The sequence below is a fragment of the Nilaparvata lugens genome, chromosome X, assembly GCF_014356525.2.
Source record: "Nilaparvata lugens isolate BPH chromosome X, ASM1435652v1, whole genome shotgun sequence".
NCBI classification, from domain to species: domain Eukaryota; kingdom Metazoa; phylum Arthropoda; class Insecta; order Hemiptera; family Delphacidae; genus Nilaparvata; species Nilaparvata lugens.
In genome coordinates this window covers 57506277-57533610 of record NC_052518.1, presented here as the reverse complement: position 1 = coordinate 57533610, position 27334 = coordinate 57506277, and the positions used below count along the sequence as shown (strand labels likewise).

The window sequence follows — 27334 nt, the reverse complement described above, 5'->3', positions numbered from 1 at the left end:
TGTGGACCTAGAAAAGGATAGTACCACCGGCTTTGTCGAATGATAAACTAGGATAGCAAAACCAAAGTTGATCAAATACTGTCATTATAACGTGGACCGCTCTATAGATCATGTATATTCATCATAAAAATTATTCTTCTAGGATCTCAGCCTATGTTACTTCAGTCATACCTAGAATATCAAAATCTATTAATTCAACAGTAGTCCAGTCACGAGGTATTGAAAAAGGGCCGTTTGGAGAATAATTCAGAACATGTTGAACTTTTCGTTCAATGATTTTGGAGTATTGGACAGCTTGAATACGAAAAGTTGACTGAAGCTTTTTACAGAGTGCCCCAAAAACTCGGATTTTCGGTTCCTTATCCAGTTTTCAGCGATTTTCGCAAAATCGAGCCATATGAGATAGAATGGTCTACCTTGTCTCAGGTTGTAAAACAGAGATTCAAGCCCAGAAGAATTTTGAATCATAAATTTAAATTGTGAAAATCGGAAGATATCGTTTTTGGAAAATTGTAACTCAGCAGTCAATTGAGATAGAGAGCGCCGAATTATTCAATTTTTTAATCTAAAAAAAGGCTTGAGTGATTTTTTCTGACCGATGGCTTAATTTAACGAAAATCGGGAAGCTGGAAAAGGAACAGAAAATCCGAGGTATTTGGGGCACTCTGTAAAAAGCTCCAGGGCTAGAAAGTTTTTGCATTCAAGCTGAACAATACTTCAGAATCATTGCACAAAAAAATAACGTGTTCGGAGTTTTTTTCAGCAAAAAGTTCCTACAGATGAAAAGACTACCGATTCCTTCTACAAAGCAAACATATCATACACAAGATCGTAATCCTATTTGGAAAAAATATTTTTATTATGCTTGTTGATATCTTCTGTTATCAGTCGTGATAGTTTAGCCTGTTAATTTATTTTACAGTATTATCTTTCTGTACAGGAAACAGTTTTGGGCAATCATACCTGTTGCTTTCAAAGTTGTATTGCTTTTTTCTCAAAAATAAATTAATAAAATTATGTAAATACAATTATTCTTTTATCGAGTCTGTCACTTTTACCAAGTAACTTTCAAACGCTGTTTTCTCAAAACGTATAGAAGTGGTTGGTCACTTTTAGCAGTACACCGACGATTTATCGTTTTATTTCCCCTTTTACTTTTTGTATTTTTCACATCAATCCTCTTGACATACATTTAAGTCTATTTGAAGCATGTCAATGTTGAAACTTCTTATTGTAGCGTTATAATTAGAATTTCTATGTCTATTATCCAGTTCTGTGAAACATTTATTGCAATTTTGTGATAGGAAGTTGGATACAACCGCGTTTCTAAGTAATTTTTCTATCTCTACAAAAGTCCGTTTCTAGTTACTCTACAGGAAATTTCAAAGATAACAATAAGCTGATTCACAAATGTTGAGTGTTTTGAAGAATTGATCTTTTATTGAGAAAGAACTATGCTTTGAATCTTTATTTAGAATTGAATTGGATACCAAACTCCTTTGATCTTGTTATCGACCATTGTACTCATTCATTTGACAGTTATTGTTTCTTCGAATATCCTTATCAGATTTTCGCCATTTCTGAAAAGTAGCTCATGAATGCGAGGTCACAAAGTCAGGCCGTATTTAAATCAAAGCGATTATTCATTCACTCGGCTCTGAAAAATGTTCATTTATTGGGACACTTTTCCAATTCAAATCATAGAAAAGTGCGTGATTGGCAATCTTTGTGCCGCTAATTTAAGATTACTACTAAACATTCAGTTCTTCCCTTGATAATAGTATGTTTTTTCACATTATGAAAAAACGGGTCTTAGCTCTTCATTACTAGAAACAGTTACATAAATATAATATATAATAATTAGTCTGTTAGTGTTGAATGAAAAAAAATATTGAGTTGAAAGAAACGTGAGTTGACGCTAAGAATTCAACTGATAGATTATTCTGATACTGTAGATATTCCTGTTGAATTGTAATTTGCCTAACTTATTCATGATAAGAAAACAATTCTTGTTTCGGTTAATCATACTTTGTATATCATGCCAATTAATAGTTGGCTGTATGAAAGAATACTCGAACAATCATCTCAGCACTTCCTATTAAACTCCAATAGGATATTATAAAATACTATCCATTTATAAAAAAATGTTTCTATCCAGCCATATAGTTATTTTATTAATGATTTCTTAATTGATTGAATTCATAATTAGTATTTTTTAGTCTTTATTAATATTCAGTACAATATTTTAAATTTATATTAAATATTCATGAATGTTGCATTCTCATTCTGGTGCTTATTCACAGGCTAGGATAATCTGCTGCAGCTAGTGAGGATTATAATGCCTCGATTGAGATGGTTAGCTGTGGGCCTTCTTATTCTTCTAAGCAGTGAGTAGTATTGCTTACTTTCACAATTATGTTTATTAAAAAAAAAAAAATATATATATATAAACAGGATACACATGACACGGATAGATTAAAAACACTTGAAAACTTCCTGGTTGATTGACAAAGGGGGCCAAGCCCCCGAAAATTCTCGTTTAAATGTAAGTTTTTAAGTGTTTTTAATCTATCCGTGTCGTGTGTATCCTGTTTATATTTTTATTACATAACTTAAAGTTTTTTCTGTTAAGTGCTATATATATATCACTCCTGTTTTAATTTATATATATATATATATATTATATATATATATATATATATAAATTAAAACAGGAGACACGATATAGATTGAAAACACTTGAAAACTTACATTAGAAATGGGGGGAAATTTTCGGAGACTGAGTCTCCTTTCTCAACCGAGAATATATTTTATATATATTAGAGATTATGTTTTTTGATTTCTCTTATACAAGCAAATCAGTAGGTCTAATTTTTCAACAAAACAACAAACTCTATTCGGTCGTAAATAAAAAATAACTAGCTATGAATAATAAGCTATCTGTTAGGTTGGCTAATTGGTTGAATTTTTTGATAGTTCTTTCCACTCAACCAGAATAGATTTAGAGAAATAGCGCTACTTTCATGAAATATATTTATTTAGGTAGCTGTTTTATTGTATATACAGGGTATGTAAAATGAGCAAATTGTATTGTGATTTCCGTGTGTTGAACGATATGAAGATAGTTTTGTATTATTACATAATTTCATGTAACATACCCTTGGCTTAGCTTTACTTCCTACTGCGATTTCACCAGTCTAAATCCTTTCACAATTCTACTCTGTTGGTAACTTTTTGATATGTTATATTTTCATACTTATCTTTTACAGGTTCTGTCAGAGCTCCACGTCCTTATGGTAAAGGAGGTAAGATCACTATCAACAGCTTTATAAAAATCATAATACTTCTATGATAGATCTACGTCATAATCATAATCATTTTTTAAAACAATAAATGTAACACTGGCTAAGTCATCACAATAAATCATTTCCAAAAATATCATAGGAGCGCTATACTAGAAAAACTATAGGTACTATAAAAAAATAACATAATATAAAATACTAGCTGGAACCCGTGCTTCACAAGGATCTATTTTCAAACTTGATAATCTGAAAACTTGACGTAATGAAGTTTTGAAGTATTGAAAATAGGCCTATAACCATCCTTGGTTAATTAAAAATCTAGCCTATATGCAAAATTTCAAGTTAATTAGTCCAGTAGTTCAGACATGATGATGCGTCAAACATAATTTTCCTATCCCGTACGTGTATAAGCCAACTCTTTATTTTATTATAGATATGGTTAACGTCTGCAAGAGATAGGAGTATGGAACAGAATAGTTGTGAAACTATGATAGCGCCAGAAGTGTCTCAAACTCAATAGTAGGTACTACATGAACTTTTTGAAAGTGATTTGAAAAAAAAAGTTAAAACAACAGTACTGAAAGTTGTCAACCTTATCATTCTACCTCCATTTAGAAAGGCTTTTGTTTGAGCCGAATTAAATCTTCTATGACTTGAAAAATACTTGACATAACGGCATGAAACTTTGAGAATATGTTGTGTGAATATTGGGGATGGTTTCTGACCAGAAATTTAAATGGGGTAGCTGATAATGATTATTTATTAATCCATTTTACAGACCTATGTTTTCGAAATTGTCGGCCTAGCGGCTACCGAAGAATGGAAAGATGATCATGATTCAAGATCATATTGAGATAATATGATTCAGCATATAAAGTTACCAGCTGTAATAAACACGTCACCCTATGATAAATTGTGTAGGCTACTGGTATTACAACGGTAGTTTGGAGTTTAAAATTTAAACTCCAAACTACCGTTGTAATACCAGTTTTAATGTAGTTGATTACATGTAGTTACATTTAATGTAGTTGATTGGTACCAGCTGTAGATAATGGTTCCTTAGAAGACCTATACAAATAATTATCACTCCCCTATCATTGAGTAACTGGAAAATGTTGGAAAAAAATTATTCACCTCATGGAAGAGAGTTGTTCATATTGCATTCATTAATGGCAGAATAATTTACAATTTTTTTTTTAATTTAGCTTAGCTTATATTCATTCTAAAATGGAAGATGGAAAGAATATGTAATTCCTGGTGAATTCCTGGTGAAAATTTGACCTTGAGAGGTTGTGAATGAAAGTCCTACATAATTTCGCTCCTGGGTTTTGGAAGATTTTGTGTTTTAAATAGTCACGGATAAGTACAAATTTTGTGTTTATTTCATTATTGATTGTTTCTTGATCACGTTTTATCATTTTGTTTTAGATTTTAATTCTTAATTCTATTTTAATAAGCCAAACACCGTTTAGAGGTTAGTTTGAGGTTAGGTTTTCGAGATTTAAAAATAAACATAGATAGTTTACTTGACTAAAATTATAACCAAATTAAAATCCTATCATTTATAAATCAATTATTATTATTGCAAGTAATATAATTTCTTAGATAGGAAGATGAGCTCAAGTAGAACACCGAAGGTTAATAATAGAAATGTAAACATAGCGGGAGTACTTACGCGTTCCCAAAACCAAAATTCAAAAACGCCAAAACCAAAAACCCCAGTTCTTCAAACTACTTTAGCCGAAAAAGTTGCTCAACTACAAAGTAGCCACACTAATTTAAAAAAACCAATTAGAAGTAACTCTAAAAACGTCTGAGGAAGAAAGGTTAGGGATGGTAGAAGAAATTAAATCTTTGGAACTGATTATAAAATTACAAGATGAAGACCATAAAAAAGAAATACTAAATCTAAAAAATCAATGTAGTCTAATGTCGGAGGAAATAAAGAAACTAAAATCTAAATTTGATAATACTAAATGTATGATAGAACCTCCGTCCAAATGCAAAAAAATAGAATCTAACCTAAATGATGGGAAATGCTCTGAAAATGGTCGAAATAAAACGTACAGTGAGGTTTTGAAGACAGCAACCAAAAATATAGCGGAGGGAAATAAAGATAGGAAAGGGAGAGTTCTGCTACTGACGTCCAGTCATGGACGTGATTGCAGTGATCTCCTTGATAAAAGATTAAAAAATAAATTTGATGTCCAATGTTTTTTCAAGCCAAGTGCATCAATTAATGCAGTTGTAGAGTCAGCTAGGGAACAAACTAAAGACTTTGATGAAAATGACTATCTAATTGTACTGGGTGGCTCAAATAATATAAATGAACCTAACTTGAATCATCTTCCTCAAGTAACAGAAAAAATCAAGGAAATTGTGCCACTCAGCAAAAAAACAAACTTAATAATAAGTACTATTCCTAATAGGTTTGATAGGCCAGAATTAAATGAAGCAATCAATTCGACAAACAAATCAATCCATAATACAATCAACAGCCTAAAAAATAAGAATTCTAAACAACTGGGGATTTGTTTTCTAAATGAAAGGCTGAAAAGACATAACTTCACTAATCATGGGTTGCATCTAAATCGATCTGGCAAAGTAATCTTTTGTAATAGATTGGCAGAGCTGATTGAAAGCCGTTTGCAATCCTCTGGTTTAAAAACAGTCAAAAAAACAAATAACGATTTTTTAGTAAATTGGCTCAAAACAGGGAAAGGGAAATAGCTACAAATGCTAGAGATAGAGTAGCACAAGATGGTAAGGTTTTTAGTATTTATCATCAAAATATTCAGTATCTTCGCAACAAAATTGACAGATTAGAAGTATTTCTTAAACAGGAGGATCCTAACATTGTTATTTTCACAGAGCATGGCTTAAAAATAAAGGAAATAAATCAAGTTAGGATTCCAGGCTATTCACTGAGATCAGAATTTTGTAGAATAGCTCATAGAAGTGGTGGTGTATGTATATTCACTAGCAATGCTAAACATACCCAAACTTATGAACTGGATTTTGTTAAGAGATTTTCTGTTAAGATGGATTTAGAGGTGACAGGACTAAGGTTAAAAATTGATGATCGATTCGAGGTAGCAGTGTTAGGTATCTATAGGTCACCAAATGGATACTGGCAAAAATTTTGTGAGCTGCTCTATACACTTTTGGAAATTACAACCGCTCGTTTCACAAATGTTATAGTAGTAGGAGATTTCAATACTGATTTTGCCAGGCAGGATAAAATGACAGAGGATATTAGAGATATTATTAATATGAATAATTTAGAAATTAAGGTCCACGAATATACAAGAGTAACTCGAACTTCACAGACAATTATTGATAATATCCTCACAAATATAGAAGGTTGTAATGTCAGGTTAGGTAGCTCAGATCTATCAGATCATAACTATCAAATTTTAGATGTTAAGTTGCAGGGCCAGAATCCAAGCAGAAAAAAAACTTTTGTGAAAGAAATTCAGCAATATGAGCTAGGAAATATAAATTGTTTGAAGCAGGAACTGCTTCAAGAAAATTGGAGTAGTGTTTATAACAGTTGTAACCTCAATTACAAATATAAGTAATTCATTGATACTCTAAGATTTCACATTAGTGTATGCTGTCCGATAAAAAAAGTCAAAGTAAAAAGTAAATTAAACAAAGTAGATGAATGGATAACTGAAGATATTCTTACTCAAAGAAATATTGTTAGGGAAGCTTATGAGGAATTTAAATTAGTGAGGGATGTTCCGAGTGAGGTCAAATACAAATGTCTAAAGAAAAACTATGCAAAAGAAGTGAGGAAAGCTAAGTGTAAGAAAACAGCTGAAATATTAACAACTAGTACCAATTTTAACTCTGCTGTTTGGGAGGTAATTAATAGAAATAGGAGAGCAGCTCAAAAAGATACAGTTACTAATGTCCCTAGGATAATCGATGAACATGGAAATTATATGGATGATATTATAGACATTTGTAACTTTTTCAATAAATATTATCAACAGGTTGCATATAATCTCCAAAAGTCACTGAACACTAATACTCATAATACAACTACATTAAATTCTGAGCCAATTGAAAAGGTATTTAAATTTCATCCATTATCAAGAGATGAGTTGTCAAGAATAATAAAAAATTTGAATAACAAAAAAACAGTAGGATTGGATGGGGTCTCAAGCAAAATTTTAAAAGAATGTGAAAATGAATTACTGGACCCTTTATTGCATCTCCTTAATACTTCACTAGAGCAGGGTATTTTCCCTGATGATCTGAAACAAGGAAAAATTTTGCCAATTTTCAAGAGCGGTGATTCTGAAAGAGTTGAAAATTATAGACCCATTAGTATTCTAAATGTAATAAGTAAAATTTTTGAAAGAGTAGTTTTAAATAGGCTATTGATGCACCTGGAAGAAATTAATTTCATATGTGATGAACAGCATGGGTTCCAGAAAGGGAAATCTACTAAGACTGCAATAGTATCCCTTCTTGAAAGACTAATAGATATAATAGATTCAGGTGAGAAGGCAGCCGCAATATTTCTTGATTTATCCAAAGCTTTTGATTGTGTGAACCATAGAATATTATTGGAAATACTAAAAACTGTAGGTGTGAATCGTATAGAACTAAAATGGTTTGAATCATATCTCATAGGTAGAAACCAGTGTGTTGAGCTTACCAAGGTGGATGGGAATGAAATAGTAAAAATTAAATCTCAAAAACTGGAGGTCCAGGCTGGAGTACCTCAAGGCTCAATTCTGGGTCCCTTACTGTTTCTGTTGTATGTGAACCAATTACCAAAAGAGTTAAAAGATCACAGAGCTCTGTTGTTTGCTGATGACACATCGCTTATCTTTAACAATTATTTATTAGATAGTCTAGAAATAAATGCTTTTACTGGAGTACAGTCAATTGTCCAATTCTTGAAGCAAAGGCAATTAACAATAAATAGTAAGAAATGTCAATTCCTACAATTCAAAAGTAAATATAATTCAGTAGAGGATAGAGAAATAAATGTGTTTGTAGAGGAAAATGAATTAGACCAAGAAGAGAAAGTAGCATTCTTGGGAATTTTATTGGACAGGAAATTAACATGGCATCCTTACATTGAGAGGATATGTAATAAGATATCATCTGGGGTATTTGTCCTGCGGCAGCTTGCTAGGCTGAATGATAAAAAACTACTGTTAACTGCTTACCATGGACTTATACTATCTCATATTAGGTATGCTATTTTAGTATGGGGTAATTCATCTCAACAAAATATGGACAGAGTGTTTAAGATTCAAAAGAAGGCACTCAGATGTATAGAGAAAGTGAATAGGTTAGACTCTTGTAGGCCTTTATTTAAAAAGCTTGGTCTATTAACTGTGCCATCTTTGTATGTATATGAAGTTGTAATGCATGTGAAAACGAGTGGTGTGATCCAGAATTCAGATGTTCATGAGTATAATACGCGAAACAGAGCAGATTATCATATAATGGGTCACAATAGTAGGTTATTTGAACAAAAACCAGATTATATTGGTAGGAAATTTTATAACAAGCTACCTCAAATCTTGAAAAGTAATGATGATTTGAAGATTTTCAAAAAACAAATGAAAAAATATTTAGTTGATAAAGCTTTCTATAGTGTACAAGAATTCCTTTCAAACCTAAACTAGGTTGAACTACTTAGTGTTAGAATTATTATGTAATAACATGACTTGTCTCATACTCCATGACTGGAGTCTTTAGGACGTAATCTTAAAAAAAAAAAAAAAAAATCCTACATCGCATATTTCCTGGACCATCTATTGACAATCAACAACTATGAAAACATTGAATTCATCTTTGAAACACTGATTTATCCTATCTATTTTTTTCTTAATTCAACACTTTACTGTTAGATATTACTACCAATTGATTGAGAAGAATATGTTTTGGGAATAATGAATGCTGCATGACTAAGCACATAGGAAGTTCGTATTCAGATGTAAATGAAAATATTGATTGTCAGATAAATTTCATGATTAACCAAATAAAGTAAAGTGTGACATGAGATACATTGACTTTTTGGCGGTACGAAGTTCGCCAGGTAAGCTAGTTGTAAATAAAACTTTATTATTAATAGTCAATGCTGAAAAAATACAGGCTCAATCACCAGGAATACTATAAATTCTATGAAGGACCAGTAAGCCATTAATTTTGAGCAGTTCAATCACTTCAATTATGGACACTGGATACATTATGGACAATCAATACATATGAAATTTATCAGCTACAAAATAAAAAACTTTGATTGAAGTGACCCCGACTACTACAATATGAATAACCATTTAGATCAAATATAAGAAATTACATCTCTCATCAACTGGATTTTTTGTTCACAAAATATTAACACAAAAATATAAGTTATATTGAATGAACTCAAGGCTTGTACTCAAGTTTGTCTTTTTATGTTTATGTTTATGTTTTTATGTTTTATGTTTGACATCTAGTTTTTGCAATCTTGTTGTCTATTGAGAAATTTTTCAATGTGATTTTTGATGGCAATAAAATTTTAATTTGAAAAAAGAATTATCAACAAACTCCTAACCAAAGAAAATCTCTGTGCTCTGTTCTAATCTGAATGTATGAGACTCCATATACAGCTGATAGAAGGTGCAAACCGAACTGTCAAGCATACAACAATGGAACAAACACGTGGCAATAAACTCGCGCTTTCGATCCACAGAAAATAAAATTCGATCAGCTGATTGATAAAATTATTTCAAGCTTTCCAATGATTACAACATATGTTAGAATATCATGTGTCAATTATCTCAGTTTTCTATAATATGGCATTCACCTTACCATGTTCATAACCTCACTAAATAGGATCCTTTTTCATCCTTTGAAACCCTTAGAGGCAAAATATCTCAAAATCCGTTCTTAGTGCATGTTTGAAGAATATTTGTGCAGAGTTTTAAGTCTGTAGGCCAATTACTTTGAGCTGTAGTGTGATTTTACATGAAAATTTTCAGAAAATGCCCTCTCCTGGACCCCTCTCTGTTCCTGTTTGGAATTTTTCTGCATAGATCTAATTTTTTTTCGTAGCTGAACAAAAAAGTTCCTCATGACTTTGCTGTGCAATGAGCGGTTAAAAAGTACAACATTTTTTGGGGGCCCCAGCTCCCTCAGGGGGGCAAATTTCTGAAAATCCTTCCTTAGTGGATGTTTTAAGGCTATCATAAACAATTGTGCAAAATTTCAAGTTTGTACGCTCAGTAGTTTGGGCTGTGGTGTGATTTCAGTCTGTCGGGGCTTAGCCTTTTATAGATAAGACTAACATAATTTAGAGCACTTAGTGCCGGTTGCACAAAAGCCGGTTAAATTTTAACCGTGGTTAATTTCACAAGAACCAATCAGAGAAGCCGTCTTATCAAAAAGGCATTCTCTGATTGGTTCTCGTGGAATTAATCACGGTTAAAATTCAACCACCTTTTGTGCAACCAGGCCTTAAAGTTTTAACACAGTCTGATATCACAACACATAATGCTTTTCAAATATCACATAACATAGAGTTTATGTCTGTAGTAAGAAAATCATCAACCCATTAAAAAGGGCTTAATAGTAGACAGGCCCTAATCACTGACTTGAATCTCACAAAACTTAGTCTCTGGATATTCAGGGGAAGGGAATTCAAAAACCTGATTCATGACACCGGAAAATTCTAGTTTTTTCAAGCCTGACACTAGGAAATACAAGATTATTACGTGCTCTTTAAGCATGACTATGCACTTGGTCACTTGTACTACGTCCATTCGGATTTTTCTTAACAGTCAGCAAACATCGATATATTCGAGTGCTATTCAGAAAGTAACAAACGCTTTAAAATGAAATAAAAAGAGTCAATGAGACAATAATTGTAATAAATACATTTGAAAGAGCAAATTAAATACAATTTTCCTACATAGTCACCATACAGATTGAGGAACTTATCATAGCGGTGGACGAGCTTTGAAATCCTTTGTCCTAGAATTCCGCCACCTGTCACTTCAGCCACCTAGTGACACACAACTGCAACTCCTCGTCGACAACAAAGCGCTGTGCTACTAATCAAGCCTATCTGGGAGCAGGTGAAAGTCACTTGGAACAAGGTCTGGACTTATTGTAAAGTGGCGATTTTACCGAATTTTCTCATCGACTTTGGCAACCAGTTGACTGTGTCAACGCTTGATCGTCCACGCTTCTTGTCTTGAACGCTAGTGCGGCCATTTTTGAACTGTATATCCCATCTCTGGACCGAACTTTCAGCCTCAAAGGTCTTTTCTAGAGCTGGATCACTTGAGTGGTACCTGATGAATGACTCCATAGAATTGTTCCATAAGACTTTGGAAAAAGGAAAAAATGTCACAAGGAGGTACTTTTTGAAAGAGAACGTGTGAGCCTTCTTAATAGGAAAATTACTCTGCTCAGCCCAATAAATGATTAATATTCCATCCAACATAGCCAAGTAGTTTGACAGGATGGATATTGGTGGTTCTAAAAGTACTCAAGGTGGAAGTTCAATTTCTGACTTTTACTCTCATTCAGAGCAAATTTATTGGTAACAAACCAGTTAGAAGCAGATTATTTGAACTCATTCGCCAACTCAGCCTCATGCAAGCTTAAATGACTTTTGTAGAGAGTGGTGTTGGTGTTGTAGTGGAGTGGTGCAAAAATTAGAACCTCATCATGGAGCTTATAATGCAAAACATTTATAGATATAAAACATAGAAAAGGCCCCATTACAGAGACTTGTTTATTATTACAACAAGATCAGACAAATTGCTGTTCTAGTCATAATGTTAGGCCTTCTAATGCATTGACTTTCATTTTTAACACAGCGAATAAATAATTATATATAGCATTTAGTACATACTCAAATATTCGATTTACTTATTCTCAACAAGCAGGTATCCCGTGCTTCGCAAGGGTCCATTTTAAAACTTAACAAACTGAAAACTTGACGTGATAAAATCTAGAAGAATTGAAAATAGGCCTATAAGAATCCTCGGTTAATTAAGAATTTATATGCAACATTTCAAGTAAATCAGTCCAGTAGTTCAGACGTGATGATGCGTCAAACATAATTTTCATATCCTTTACACGTGTATAAGCCAGTTCTTTCCTTCATTATAGTATAGAAGATGATAGACACATGGATTATATATCAGTATCTTTGAATTTTGAATAACTTTTGAAAGATTTGAGATATTGATGTGCGGTTTTCACCATTCTTTCACCATATTTTCTCTTGAAATCCTGCATCGAAATAATGTATCATATGACCACCTTCCAATTTAAAAAAAAATGAAGTTGGATTCAAAATGGTGGAAAAAATTTGGGTGGGACGGAAAACCTGTTTTTATTAATCGAATAGGATTCCCAATCATACCTATCTTCTCAAAAGTCACAGACGATAAACTAATTTAAATGGAAGGAAACTGAAAATTGAAGGAATTAAAATGAAATTTTGTATAATAATAGAAAATAGAGTGCACTGTGCTCAAGATACAAAACATACTCTACGAAAATAATTGTAGAATAGCATAGAACACGGTGTATTTTCACTCATTTTATGCCTCTATTTCCAATTACTTGTATTATCTCTCTAATGCTTATTTTCTCCTTGTTTTCAGCAGATCACCATAGTTCAAGGAAATCAATATGTGATAAAAGTTCCTGCTATCCAGCATCTGGAAATCTTCTTATAGGCAGAGAGAAAAGATTGTGGGCATCTTCAACATGTGGAATGGACAAAGAGGTAAAATTTTCTCAATTTTCAAACCCATCTGTTGTTTTGGAAGCTCTATCATTTTCACTTTCAATTAAATTTTATTTATTCATGTGTCCTAAAGAACCCTTTCGAAAAATATGAAGTTGATTATATAAGAGGCTAGACTGTAATGCCTGTGTGCGGGAGCAGTGTAAAAGATGTATGTAACAAGATGTGTATTAGCGATGTAACAGAATTATACATTATTGTATAGGTACTACAGATACAATATACCACTATATAATATACAGAGTGTGTCTGAAATAGACCGGCAAACTTCGTGAGTGGGTTTCTTACATGAAAAAAAGAAATCCAGTAAACATGGGTCTTAAGATGCTCTGTTACCAATGGTGGCGGAAAATTGCATATTTTCGACGTATCTATAATTTTATTATTTTATCAAGGCCTCATGAGAATACTGAAATGATCAATTCTTATGTGAATTCAGCTGATCAATCAAATGAAATCAATAAAAAGTATAAGTTTGTAACTTCAATAATTGTTGAGATAATGAAAAACATGTCAAAAAACTTGATTTCGCAATTCAAAAGTGATATAACTAGAATAATATTATTGTTTAAAGGTAATTCAAATCGTGGTAAATTGTAGATAATTCAATTCTGAAGAAAAACCCGGTTACTCTTTTGTCTAAAAAGCACCCAAACCTCATTAATCACAAATCGAAGTAGACAGAACAGATAAAACTTAGCACTTTTGAAAATCTCCGCTTTGATCAATAAAATATCAGCGTTTTAGCTGATGGCTGCATTTTAGACAAAATGCTTACAGTACATTTCCTATTTATATATCTTTTAAATTTGAAAATTACGTTATTTTGACATATTTTCCCCATCATCTCAACAATCATTGAAGGTACGTACTTCCAATATTGGTTTAATTCGGTTTATTAGATAATCTCACTCAAACGAGAATTGATGTTTTAGTTCCCTTATGAGGCCGACATCAATTCATAAAATTTATAATGTGAAGAAGAATGTACAATCATCCGCCATCATTATCTTGGCAGCAATGCATTTTTGGACTCATGTTTACTGGAGCTCTTCTGTTCATTTTTGTGCCAGAAAACCACTCACGTGTTTTGTCGGTCTACTTTAGAAACTCTCTGTCATTTTGAAGATTGATATAAGAATATCTAACTACTGGATGAAAATTTGTAGAATAGGATGCTATGAAATATTTATCACTACTCAGAAGAGATATGCATTTGAAGAAAATTCATCTTCCAAATTTAAGCTAATCCAAGATAGATAGATAGATAGGCTGCCTTTACTTTAACCTGGAGGGCGAAGTTAGGGCGCAGCCGGCTCTCTCCCACTTAACCATCCTATACAATTCTAATGCATTTATATCACAACAACATAAGGAAATAATCTCTTAAATTGAATAATAAGAAATATGATAAAAAATATAAATCAATAGGCCTTGAAATTAAGAAAAATACTCATTCAATTTAGAATATATTCTAGACTGAAAAAAAGAAGTTAGAAAAAAACTGGGGAAAAAAGTTGTAGAAAAAAAATTTTTTCTTAAGCAAGAAAAAATAAAATTTCACGCAAACACACCACGTACACACACTTCCTCATCCTATGCCCCGATCGCCCTCCCTCAGCCACGCCAAGACCTCCGCGCCGAACAATGTCCGCCTCTCCACATTCCTTAAAGTCTATGATGACTGGTTTGACTTTCTCTAAAAAATATTGAAGTATTTCAAATATTGGAGTATGAATCATTTAAAAAACGTCACTTAAAAAACATTGGCTCATTCATCAACCAAAATCGAATTCTATCTCAAAAATGTGTAGCTTATTTGTATCTTAGACCTTATTTAAGGATCTGTGTAAAACACAAATAGATTCAATTATGGTTTTATAGTTTCATGCTGAAATTCAAAAGTACCTATTATCCTATCTAATCCACTTGACAGCAATAGAAAAATTATTGGAAAAACAGATTAATTATTATTATTATTTTGTCAAAATTACGAGAATAATCTCAATCAAAGTTGAAAATTCTCAGCTAAGAAAAATTGACTCAAAAGCGCAACCTTTCATTCAAAAGTAGTACACACTATCATTTTTCATTATCACATTATCATTTTAATATAATTATTATACATATATCAGTGAACTTTATTTTTACTTAACAGTTAAATTCACTTATCAGTTTATTACACTGTCAAATTTACTTACAGAATTTACTTAACAGTTAAAATTATCATGATATTAATTAATTAATTGTTGGCTCAGCTCTCAAAAATCTAAAGAGTGTTATAATATATAGTCAACCTGAACTTACATACAAAAAATAGAACAGAATGAATTACAACAATACAATACATTAATAATGAGTTACATTATGTTACATCTAAAGTGTAATTATTCAACCAAATCTTTAAATTTCTTTTCAACAGGCGCATATTAACAAACTCAGCACAATTATCGGGTAAATCATTGAAAGTTCTTGGTACAATGTAGATTAAGGTGTTTCTGGCTAAATTATTCGAAGTAAATGGTACAACATACCTCTCATTCCTTAAATCATATTGATAAACTTTCATAACTAAAAATCTTTTGCAGAAGTAATTTCCTAAAATCAAAGTAAACAGAAATATACCTTTTATATTCAAAACCTTGCATCTATTCAAAAGGTTCCTCATATGAAATATCTCCCTGAGAATTGCTGACTAAACGTAAAATCTTCCTCTGTACCGAAGATATTCTCCTAAGATAAACATTGCTAGCAAATCCCCACCCTTGCAATCCATATCTCATAACAGACTCTCCCAAGGCTATATACATCATCCTCTTCACTTTATTAGGTATTAAATCTTTAATATAATACATTTTGGCCAATACCTGTTTGAGTCTATTACAAACATTTTTTATATTGATATCCCAACGAAAATTACTGTCAACTGTTACTCCTAAATACTTATAATTTATACAATTCGATGTATTTCCTATCCTGTATTCCCATTCCTTTCTTTATAAATAGTATAGAAAATTAATAATGCTTTTTTTTGTTATAGGAGAAATACTGTATAGTATCTCATTTGGAGGAGAAAAAGAAATGCTTTCGTTGTGACTCAAGACCAAAGCCGGGCAATGAGAACTCCTTCCTTAGTCATAGAATCGAAAATATCGTCACACATTCTCATCCAGTGTCAGTATTTTGGTATTCGCTCGAACCGCATGTAATGCCGCATGTAATTAAACTTCACTCACTCAAATTATCATATTTTACAACATTCATTCAAGTAATGTTTAAAATGATATACCCTATAGATAAACACGTTCCACGCCTTGAAGAGGACTAATTTGAAAAGCGATGTAGTTTTTGAAGAAAACAGCTGTTGCTTCTCTTCATGGATATAATGAAAGAACAAGGAATTTTCTCCAACTGATAGCGCATAGGACAGTGTTTTTTGAAACAAATCCTGAGCGTTTGAACCGAAGAATCCTGAATATGCAACCAGCTGAAATTCTGAATTATATGAAAATACATCTATTACATTTTTAAAAATTTGTTACATGAAAAAAGTTTTCTATAATTTAGTTGAGTTATTTTCACTTGACCTTATGCTGCTGCAGCAGGACCCGGTTTTCAGCACTCTTGACTTGAGCCCACAAATTAGGAGGGTTATTTAGATCTTCCCTTTCCATATTGAGCCTTATCCATGAGGTCATGAAGATGATCATAAATCTTTGATTTCATTATTATTATTATTATTATTATTATTATTATTATTATTATTATTATTATTATTATTATTATTATTATTATTATTAGTATTATCTTTACATCTTTTCCAATTGTATTTGAGAAGTTATCTCATGTAATTAAGATTAGTGATTTGTGTTTGAGAAAGTATAATTTGAATTTGAGATAATAAGATTTTTAATATGAAAGATATCAGTTGTTGATTAAGAAATCAGATTAAAATTCTAACTGATCTTGGTCATGAAAAATTAAAATACAGAATAAACGATCGCTTTCCGCTAAAATTAGTGCTGATGAGATAAGGTAGAAAATATGATGTCAGTAAAATGAATTGTATTATCATTCTCAATTCACATCCTCTTATTTACATTTTAACGTTTCTCAATTATAATTACTATCTTCCCAAATTAAATTGATACTTTCTCAAATAAAATTGAAAAAGGTAGGTGTAGTTGAATGGAATTTATTCTGTTATTCTCACAGAAATCCACGGAAAGCAACCTGGTGGCAAGCTGAAAATGGCAAAGAGAATGTAACAATACAACTGGATCTTGAAGCTGAATTTCATTTCACTCATCTTATTATAACATTCAAAACATTCAGGCCAGCTGCTATGTTGATTGAACGCTCCTATGACTTTGGAAGAACATGGAAGGTATATAATTATTGAGATTAAGTTTTAAATTATTCATAAAATGAAAATATCCTTTCATATCTAGTTAATTTTAATTCTTGTTGATTGTTCATCTCAATTCAGTATGTATGTATACTCTATGAGTACACATAGATGCTGAGCACAAATTAAAGATATATGCCAAAGAAGGAAGGGCAGGGAAAGCTTTCAATTTCAGAATTTTTCATTGTTCGCTGTAAAGAGGATCTTACACTTGTCAATTAATAATAAGATTTTATGGAATACAAACAATTGCTGAAGCCAGTATGAATTTTCAGGATATCAATTTTGGGTTTTACTAAAGTTTTTCAAGTATTAAACTATCTAATAAAACATAAATCAAGTATGAACATGTATTGCTGTCAAATCCTCTGAAGAATTCAGTTCACAGCAAATATTGGTAAACAATAGAAATAGCTGCAGGAATTTCGATGAACGCTATTGTACAAAATAAACACACTTTTGGATGTTTGTTAAACAATTGTCATTCTATTGTATTGATCGCATGCAATGTCTTCCTTCCGCCGCTTCAATATATTAATCATGAACTCCTTGAAATTGTCAACTAGAATGCAAATTATTCAAGAACAATTGGAATGCTTAATTAAAAAAAACAACAACTATTTTAATACGTACTTGTTTTTTTTTCAAATATTTTAATATTCTCAACCGCAACCTGTTACCTGAACCACTAACATCTGGACATATAATTTTTGTTGCTCTGCAGGTTTACAGGTATTTTGCACAGAACTGCGATGAATCTTTCCCGGGAGTTTCAAAAGATTCGCAGAAAACTCTAACCGACGTTGTTTGCGATTCAAGATATAGTTCAGTTGCACCATCCAGTGATGGTGAGGTAGGTATCAAACTAATTCGTTAAAGTGATGGATTTATTATTTTTAGCAATGAGACCAAATTCATTCCATATGAACAAAATTCATAAGTTAATTTGAGAAAACTATTCCTTCAATGTGAATGATTTTGAATATTTTGTTAATTTCCAGTTCTGACTCTCGATATCATTACTTATTAATATAAGTTTCAAAATTACATATATTATTGGAGCGAAAATATTATAAAATTAAAATCTACAATAAACTGAACACACAAAATGTAATGAATTATATCGATTTTAGTTACCTTACTGTAATAATATCTAGTTTTGAGGACCGTATCATCTACGGTACTCGTATTGGAAAGAGGTTCCATAACATGTTTATTATACATGCAAAAATGGCCTCTGCATGAGTTATGGTTAATATAACAAATTCCATGTTTTGTTAAATAAATTTCTGTGAAATAGGTTATTGGAGTAGTTGCGCTGTTAATTTTGAATTAGTAATTATTAATCTAGAGAAATGATTGAATTAAGACATGTTTCGTGTCACAGGTAGGTGAGTCATCATTTTCTCAAGAAATCGTTTGTTATAATCAGTTACAGTTTTACAAAAGAATGAACATTGTCAGTTTCAAGAAAAATAGGACTTCGACCTCCGAAAATATTTCAAGCATAAATTATATTTTCTTCAATCCCCAAGCTCTATATCCCAAAAATGGTCTTTTTTGTTGTATTTCAATGAAGTGCAAGTACTTTGTCTTCATATTTACTGTGAGGTACTTTATCTTGGTGTCAGCCGGTGATTTTTGTAAAATAAATAATTTATAATTAAGAAACTGCAAGTTACTTCTAAAGTTAAACAAAATTCTGTACATTATTTAGCCTACATAAAGTCATTCAATTATAGTAATACTGGCTTATTTCACATCCAGGTAATTCTAAGAGTACTGCCTCCAAACCTGCATCATCTGTACGACGACCCTTACTCTCCTGATGTTCAGAATTTACTGAAAATGACAAATTTGAGGATAAACTTCACAAAACTGCACACATTGGGTGATGATCTACTGGATAATAGAGAAGAAATTCAGGTAAATTATTTATACACTATTATCAGGTGTACAGCTCTAATGTACAACTTTACTATTGGATGATTCAGTAGTCATCCCGCTAGATTCCATAAAAATGGTTTTAATGAGATTTTCATGATTAAATGATACTCGATTCTGCTTGGTTCATGAATTCGTGTAAAATATAAATTCTTTTCTGTAATATGCAATGCCTTTAATATGTTACTGATTTAAAAAAGTTGTTTCAAAAGACTTCTGTAAAATCACGTGTGAAACTGTAATGTATACTTAATAAACTGCTAGTAAATATTACTTTAATTCAATTTTATATGGTATAAAATTATGAATGCGTATCAACGACCGTATTTTGAAAATCTATTGGAATTTATTATTAGGTATATATAATGAATATGCAATAATATATTTCAGTGTAATTATACTTACGAATTTATTAAAAATTCAATTGAACTGATACAACATTTTGCGCCTTGAATTTTTTTGAGAAAGTCAACTTTTCCAGCAAAAATACTACTACGCTGTTAGAGAAATGGTAGTACGTGGATCATGTTCATGCTATGGTCACGCTTCCAAATGTCTTCCACAAGATGGTTCAGAAGATTTGAATCCTGACATGGTACATGGAAAGTGCGAATGCACTCACAACACCCAAGGTCTCAATTGTGAGCAGTGCAAAGACTTTTACAACGATCTGCCATGGAAACCTGCAATTGAAAAACAAACTAATGCTTGTAAAGGTGAGTTATAAATTAATACTAAACATCAAGCAGTAGTATTACTATTAGTTGATAAATAAAATAAACTAGCCGGCAGGATCGCTGTGCTCGCCTTATCACAATTTTCCACATTTCTCTACGTCTGTTGCAGCAGCTGTAATGTGTGGGTTAAATTAAAACAATTTCAACAATAAACCATTTCACAAAGGAATTCAAAGGGAATGTCTGGAAACTGGGACACTTTTTTGACTTTGCAGCTCAATTGGGACTAGTTAGGAGGTAAACATAGCAAAATTGCACATCTCAAACCCCCCTCTCAAAGGTGTGGACACTTTTTACACAATTATACAGTAAAGCTGCTATAAAAATTAATGAAAAACATTAAATAGTGGAATAAATAAATCAAATTGAAGAAAATGTAATGCTTTACATTCATTTTTACGATGCATTGTTGGAGAGTTATAAGACCTGAAAGAGCAAAGGATTGGATGAAAAACTGTTGGAGATATCACAAACCTCCACTGCACAAAACTTGTAGGGAATTTAACAAGCTTATTATCAATTTTAAGAGAATTTAATGCTCTCCAAGCTCATAATCAGCATTAATTTTTTCCATCAATTTTCAATAACTCATAACTTACAAGAACAAACATAACAAATCATTGGAGGCAAACATGTTTTTTTTTAATGTTACACCTCCAAGAGCGGATATCTCGAAAAACTATAGAAGATATAATAGAAAAAGTTGTGAGATTAATGTAGGAAATTGTAAGCTTCAATTTTCTTATAGAATAGCCTTGTCCGTAAGACGCATAGTTCCGAGATGTATGCAAGAAACCAAAAAAATTGTATATTTGAACCACTCCCGCCCCCTCAGACCACTGGGTAGGGTTGGAGACTTTTGGCATGTTTACCCTAACTCTCTATTACCCTCAACAGAACTGCGAGGTCAAACTATAATTGTCTTCTAAACTTTTACCTCTATAACCTTTTTTCGAGCATTTATTACCTGGACTATTAATAAATTAGTACAGATGTTTCTTGTATTCAATGATCTGTTATATCAATTGTGTAATGGAATTTGTTATGTAGCCTAAATAATGATGTCATTGAATTAAACTTGATTTGATTGGTTTTTCTACAACTGCTCGTAAAACACTTCTTTACGTACTGGAATCTCATTGTAAATCCTAAAATAGCTGATTTTAGGGTAGGGAACTGATAATATATTTCTCGCTCGCTACGCATGCGCAGCACGGTTTTTTACTATACTCTTGCTGTGCATGCTCAGTAGGCAGCAGGCACGTTATTTCAGGATGCCAAAGTTACAAAATTGTTCATAACATCAGCAATAGCAACTATTACAGCATTTTTAAAATAAATATTTGATGATAAAAAAAAGATTTATTTTAGTACCTAGTAAAGTGTTGTCTTATTACATTTTTCCACAATAATCTCAGCATTTATTAAGGTTGTGCAAAGGCTAAAAAACTTACTTCTGGTGACATTTTTTTAGAGTTTTTCGATTCGTATACAATTAAGCTATCAAAATGAAAAAAAAAATTTTCTCCGATCATTAGGTACTTTTTGAGATATGAGCGCATAAAGTTTGAATTTTTGGGACAGGTCCTTTCAAATTCGGTAAGAAATAAATTCATGAAATCTTGAGGATAAATTCTCCATTGTACTGTTGATTGAATAAAACAAAAATTTTCCAATAATATCAGTTTTTGAGAAAGTTATTCAATTTACCAAAAATGGCCAAAAATAACTCAATTAAAAGTTATTCCTGAGAAAACTTTTTCATTTTGATAGCTTGATAGTATACAAATCGAAAAACTTTGAAAATTGCCACCAGTAGAAAGTTTTTTTTTAGCCTTTGCACGGCCTTAAAGTTGATGTCATTAATCTAGAAGATTGATAATTTAGTCTGTAATCAGCTTATTCAATTCATCAATACAGCCATCCATGATGGCGGCGATCGATCAGGGTTTTAGCTTTTAGGTGAGTCAATCATACAATTACTGTATTGAAGGAAAATCATACTGCAGTTGTTTAAAATATATTGAATGTAATTCGAGCGTGAAATTTCTTTATTGCTTTTGCAAATTTCGCAACTGTCTTGCTCAAGCAATAGAGTCACGTTTCACGCTCTTAATATATAAATGATTTTAAATACAAATTATATCAATATATTATAGAATGATTATATTTAATTTGTTCTATTTCAGAGTGCAATTGCAATGGACATTCCAGAAGATGTCACTTCGATCAGAATGTATATGAAATGACTGGCTATGTTAGTGGAGGTGTGTGTGATGGATGTATGCATAACACAGTGGGTCGTAATTGTGAACAGTGTATGCCACAATTCTTCTACGACCCAATCAGGAATTACAACGAATCTGATGCCTGTCAACGTAAGTTTTCATTCAAACCTGTTGATTCACACTATGATTCATTTTAATGGGAAATAGTTATTTGTACAACTAGTGCGCAAAGTGACACTTAGCTGCACCGAAAGAAACATTTACGGAATGGCTTCTTGAGTGCAACAAAGGAACTTTGTGCACATATTTCACATTGAATTTTTCCTACAATTACCATTGAATTTGAAAAGTGAGTAAATTGGTTGAAATTTACTGAAATCCATCAAATGCTCGTCTGTATAATTTTGTTATTAAAAACAACCCTATTTTATTTTAAAATCAATAATTCAATCGAAAATTTATAATCATTAATTTTATAAAAAAAATTATTCAACATTTATAATTATTAATAATTGAATTTATCCAATTAACTTGATTTTTTTTATTGTCAATACTATAGCTATCTAGTCTGGAGACTAATGAGCTAATTTTTTCTATCCTAACATACTACTTGAAAATTTTAACAGCGAATATCTCATTACAAATTCGTACTGCTATTGTTCAATTAATATGTACACTTATTGACTGCACTATAGAAGCTAGATTCACTGAATCACTGTTCTGCTCTTTCACTGGACACTAATTGAACAAGCACTACACTAGTTCATACGTTTTCCTCCTTTTGAGCCTCCGCACCAACCCTCCATTGTCTAGCAGCTGGATCGCCTCAACGTTGTCGTGTTGGTGAAGTCGCCCCTCGTGCCTCTCCGCATGCCTCTGGATCTCAGTGGACACCAGGTTGACGTGCAGGTCTCTATGAAGATCGCTGTTCCTGACATACCAAGGAGCATCCATAATGTTCCTTAGCACCTTGTTCTGGAAACTTTGTATGACATTGATGTTGCTGTCTTTGGTACACCCCCAAACTTGAATACCATATGTTCATACTGGCTTTAATATCTGTTTGTACAGAAGAACTTTGTTTTGGATTGATATAAGGTTGGAGTTTTTACCAATTAGCCAATACATATTTGATTCCAAGCTCCTCTCTCTTCTTCTTGACATGGGCCTTCCAGCGAAGCTTTGCGTCCAATGTCATACCTAGATATTTGGCATCATTGACATATGGTACAACTTGGTTGTTAATTGTTATTGGTATGGGCAGGTCCTTCTCATTAGTGAAGTTGATGTGAATCGACTTTGCTTCATTTAGTTTCATCCTCCACTTTCTAGTCCAATCTTGAATTTTGTTGATGGATCTCTGTAGTGTTTCTGTTGCAATATGAATATTACTGTCTTTTGATAATATGGTTGTGTCGTCTGCAAATGTTGCTGTAGTATTCTCATCAAGGCTGGGAATATCGCTGGTATAGAGTAGGTAGAGAAATGGTCATAGAACACTACCTTGAGGAACTCCTGCTTTTATTTCCTTCAAATCAGAATATGAATTTTCATGCCTGACTCTGAAGTATCTGACAGATAGGATTGTAATATATCTTTCAATTGCTTTGGTAGCACTTTTTTCAGTTTGAAAAGAAGACCTTCATGCCACACTTTATCAAAAGCTTGCCGTAAATCAAGGAAAGCTGCTGAACAAACCTTTTTCTCTTCTAGGCACTTCTCTATTACATTCACAATCCTATGCACTTGGCCTATTGTTGAGTGTTTCACTCTGAAGCCAAATTGGTGATTTGGAATTATTATGTGCTGTCTCTCAATGGTGTTAAAATCCTTTCAAACAACTTGGATAGGACCGTTAACAATGATTTTGGCCTATATGATGATACTTCATGTGGTACTTTACCTGGCTTGAGTAGCATTATAACCTCTGCTACTTTCCATATTCCTGGTAAAAATTTGAGTCTGAAGGGGCATTCAAAATGTGTGTTAATTTTACTATTGCTTTTCTTGGTAGGTGCTTGAGGACTAAGCCAGTTATCATTTCGAATCCAGGGGTCTTTTTGTTATTCAGATTTCTTATTTCTCTTCTCACCTCTTCTACTGTGACACACATTATTTCTTGATTCGGCTGTAAGATGTTCTCCTCTGTTTCTACAGTGTCTTCTTCTGTTGTGCTATTTGGCTGAAAAACGTTTACAAGATGATCTGCAAAGGTCTGTGCCTTTTCATCACTACTCCTTGCCCATTGTCTGTTCTGCTTTCTGAGAGGAGGAGATTGATGGATGGGTTTTTTCATTTTTTTTAGCTGCCTTCCAGAGTGAGTAGTCCGTACTGCGTTCTGCTGTTAAGTTTATCAAGTAATTATTGATTGATTCATTCTTGATACATTGAATCTCTCTCCTTAGTTGTTGAGTTAGATTGTTTAAAACTGTTTTGTCTTGAGGTGAACGTGATTGCTGCCATCTCCTTCTTGCTCTTCATTTTTCCACAATCATTTCTCTGATTTCCGCAGGGTAATTATTTCCAGTTGTCCTTCTTTTGAATTGTGGAATATTACTCCATGCTACCTGTTGTATATGAGTAACAAAATTCTCTAACTCCCGATCAATCTGTTTTTCGTTTCTTAATGGTGAGTTCAACTCTATTCTTTCATTCTGACATCTGTTGGAAACCATCCCAATCCGTGTGGCTATTGACTAGCGCAGGACAAGCGTTTTCCTTTCGTAGAATTAAATCACTCAGAGTCAAAATGATGGGTGAGTGGTCCGAAGTTAGATCGAAACTATCCTCTAAATGCAAATAATTTACTGATATATTCTTTGTCAGGAAAAAATCTATAAGATCTGGGATTTTCCTCGTGTCGGAGGGCCAGTAGGCCCTCAGTTTACCAGTTGAAAGAGCTTCGCACCTCATCTCTATCATTGCTTCATAGAGCTCTTCCCTTGTGTGTTATTAAGCGCGATCCCCAATGCACGTGCTTTGCATTGAAATCTACACCAAGAATGAATCTGTCTCCTAATATATCAAACAATGATAAATATTCATCTCTTCTGATGGAATATCTGGGAGGACAGTAAATAGCTGCAACAACAAAATGATAATTTACTGCTTGCACTGCTACACCTGTCAATTGTATTCTATCACTTTCGATTTTCACTTGTTCATGATGTTGTAGATTGTATCTGATGATGATGGCAATCCCACCCCTTGCGACATTGCTGGGATGTAAAGCATGATAGATCCTATAGCCTTTGAATTTTATAAACGACTGCTTTGTAAAATGAGTCTCAGATATAAGACATATATCTATTTTTTCCATGTTTAGAACTGCTTCCAACTCCTGTTGCCGTTGTAACAATCCATTTGCGTTGCATTCCATTATTTTCAGTGAATGAATAATTTGAATTGCAGTAGTTTACTTTGAGCTAACTTCTGAAATTTAGACTGTAGTGAGGTTATTACTTGTTCTTGTCTATCCAGTTTTGCCAAGATGAGCTGCAAAATATTATTGGTATCTCCTACTTCACTTTTTGGCTCTCCCAATTTCCGTCTATTTTTTTTTTGAGATAATCTGGGGAAAGTTAATTTCTTAACCGCACTTTCATTGTTTGGATTTTGGGTTTGTGTACATTCTGTGATTTTTGGTAGAATATTCTTCACTGTGTTCTTCCGTAAATCTGAAATATTTTTTGTTTTATTGGAGTTCCTAATCTTTTGCAATTCGATTGCGACAGTGCAACCTCGATAGCTGGCTGGATGTGCTTCCCCGCAATGAATGCATTTTGGTAGAGCATCACAAGGTTTTGTACAGTCCTTTGTTTGATGTTTACCTGCACACTTTACACACCTAGGCTCCTTGTTACAGTATTTTTGTGTGTGACCGTATGCTTGGCATCGTTTGCATTGCGGTATCAGGTTGGCCTTCTTCAGTGCTTCCACTTCCACTTTGCAACCAAGTATATTTTTAAGTTCAAAACTTTTTTTTTCTTCCGCGCTGAATGAGACTATGAACATATCTAATGGCTCTCTCGTCTTCCACTTTAGCTTATTCACAACTTCTAGAACTTTCAATCCTCGTATCTTCAAATCTTCCAGTATCATGTCCGTACTACAAGAGTGATGAAGTTTCTTAATCATTACTCTCATTGGCCTCGAGTGCTTATCTTCATAGGAGTGCCAGTTAAATCCATCAATAATCAGTTCTCTGGTAACATTCTGATAAGTTACTGAGTCGACTGCATTTATTTTGAACGTTTCTCTACTTGAGAATTTTTTCTAAATTTGTCAGCTGGCGACACTTTTTTCAAACTCTTAAGGAGTCCATCTAGATTCTTGATACCATCCACTATGATTGGGGGTGGTGGCATTTCTTTCTTCTCTCTCTTCTCTACGTCACTGGTTTTAGAATTCAAACTCTGTTGAATCTTTTTGCAGACACATTTTTGACTTCTGGCGATGGAGTACTAATCTTCCTCTTCTTGGTAGCCCGCTCAGTACGAGTCCTGATCCATTCCGTTTCTTTGGCCAATTTTTCCTCATTTGTTGAGTAGTTCTCAGCTGCTGAGCTTGTAGGCTGTGAGCTGTGAATCTTCTTCTCAATATTAAGAAATCTTGCTTCCAAATCTTGCACTTTTTTCAACAGTTCCAAGTTGCTCTTCTCCAATCCCTTCCTCTTCTCATCGTTCTCTTTCCAGGCGATGAAAAGTACCTGCTCGGTTGAAGTTTCGAGTTTATTTAATTTGATATATTTATCCGGTGAACACTGGATTTGTGATGTATTTAGCATGTTGTTGGTGTCCATAATGTCGTTAGTTGCTTCCTGTTCTCCTTGCTCTTCTGTAGGAATACTAGGTGGCTTCACTAAGTTCGACATATTTTGAAAACATGCCTTTCAAACAGCCCTCGTATCAACACTCACGCACACGGAAACG

General features: G+C 32.8%; 1 protein-coding gene across 2 annotated transcripts in view; it reads left to right on the top strand.

Moving 5' to 3' along the window:
* The window catches only part of LOC111050643 (laminin subunit beta-1), a 263300-nt gene that overhangs the window by 9405 nt on the left and 226561 nt on the right, over positions 1-27334 (top strand). The window contains exons 2-10 of one of the 2 annotated variants that reach the window (XM_039443365.1): positions 2304-2387; positions 3270-3305; positions 12944-13065; positions 16127-16260; positions 17302-17473; positions 18219-18347; positions 19262-19420; positions 19920-20154; positions 22365-22553. In XM_039443365.1, coding sequence (XP_039299299.1) covers positions 2339-2387; positions 3270-3305; positions 12944-13065; positions 16127-16260; positions 17302-17473; positions 18219-18347; positions 19262-19420; positions 19920-20154; positions 22365-22553 — 1225 coding nt within the window. In that variant the 5' untranslated portion in view covers positions 2304-2338. Of the gene's footprint in view, positions 1-2303; positions 2388-3269; positions 3306-12940; positions 13066-16126; positions 16261-17301; positions 17474-18218; positions 18348-19261; positions 19421-19919; positions 20155-22364; positions 22554-27334 lie in introns of both variants that reach the window. The other variant, XM_039443363.1, reaches the window with a different exon arrangement.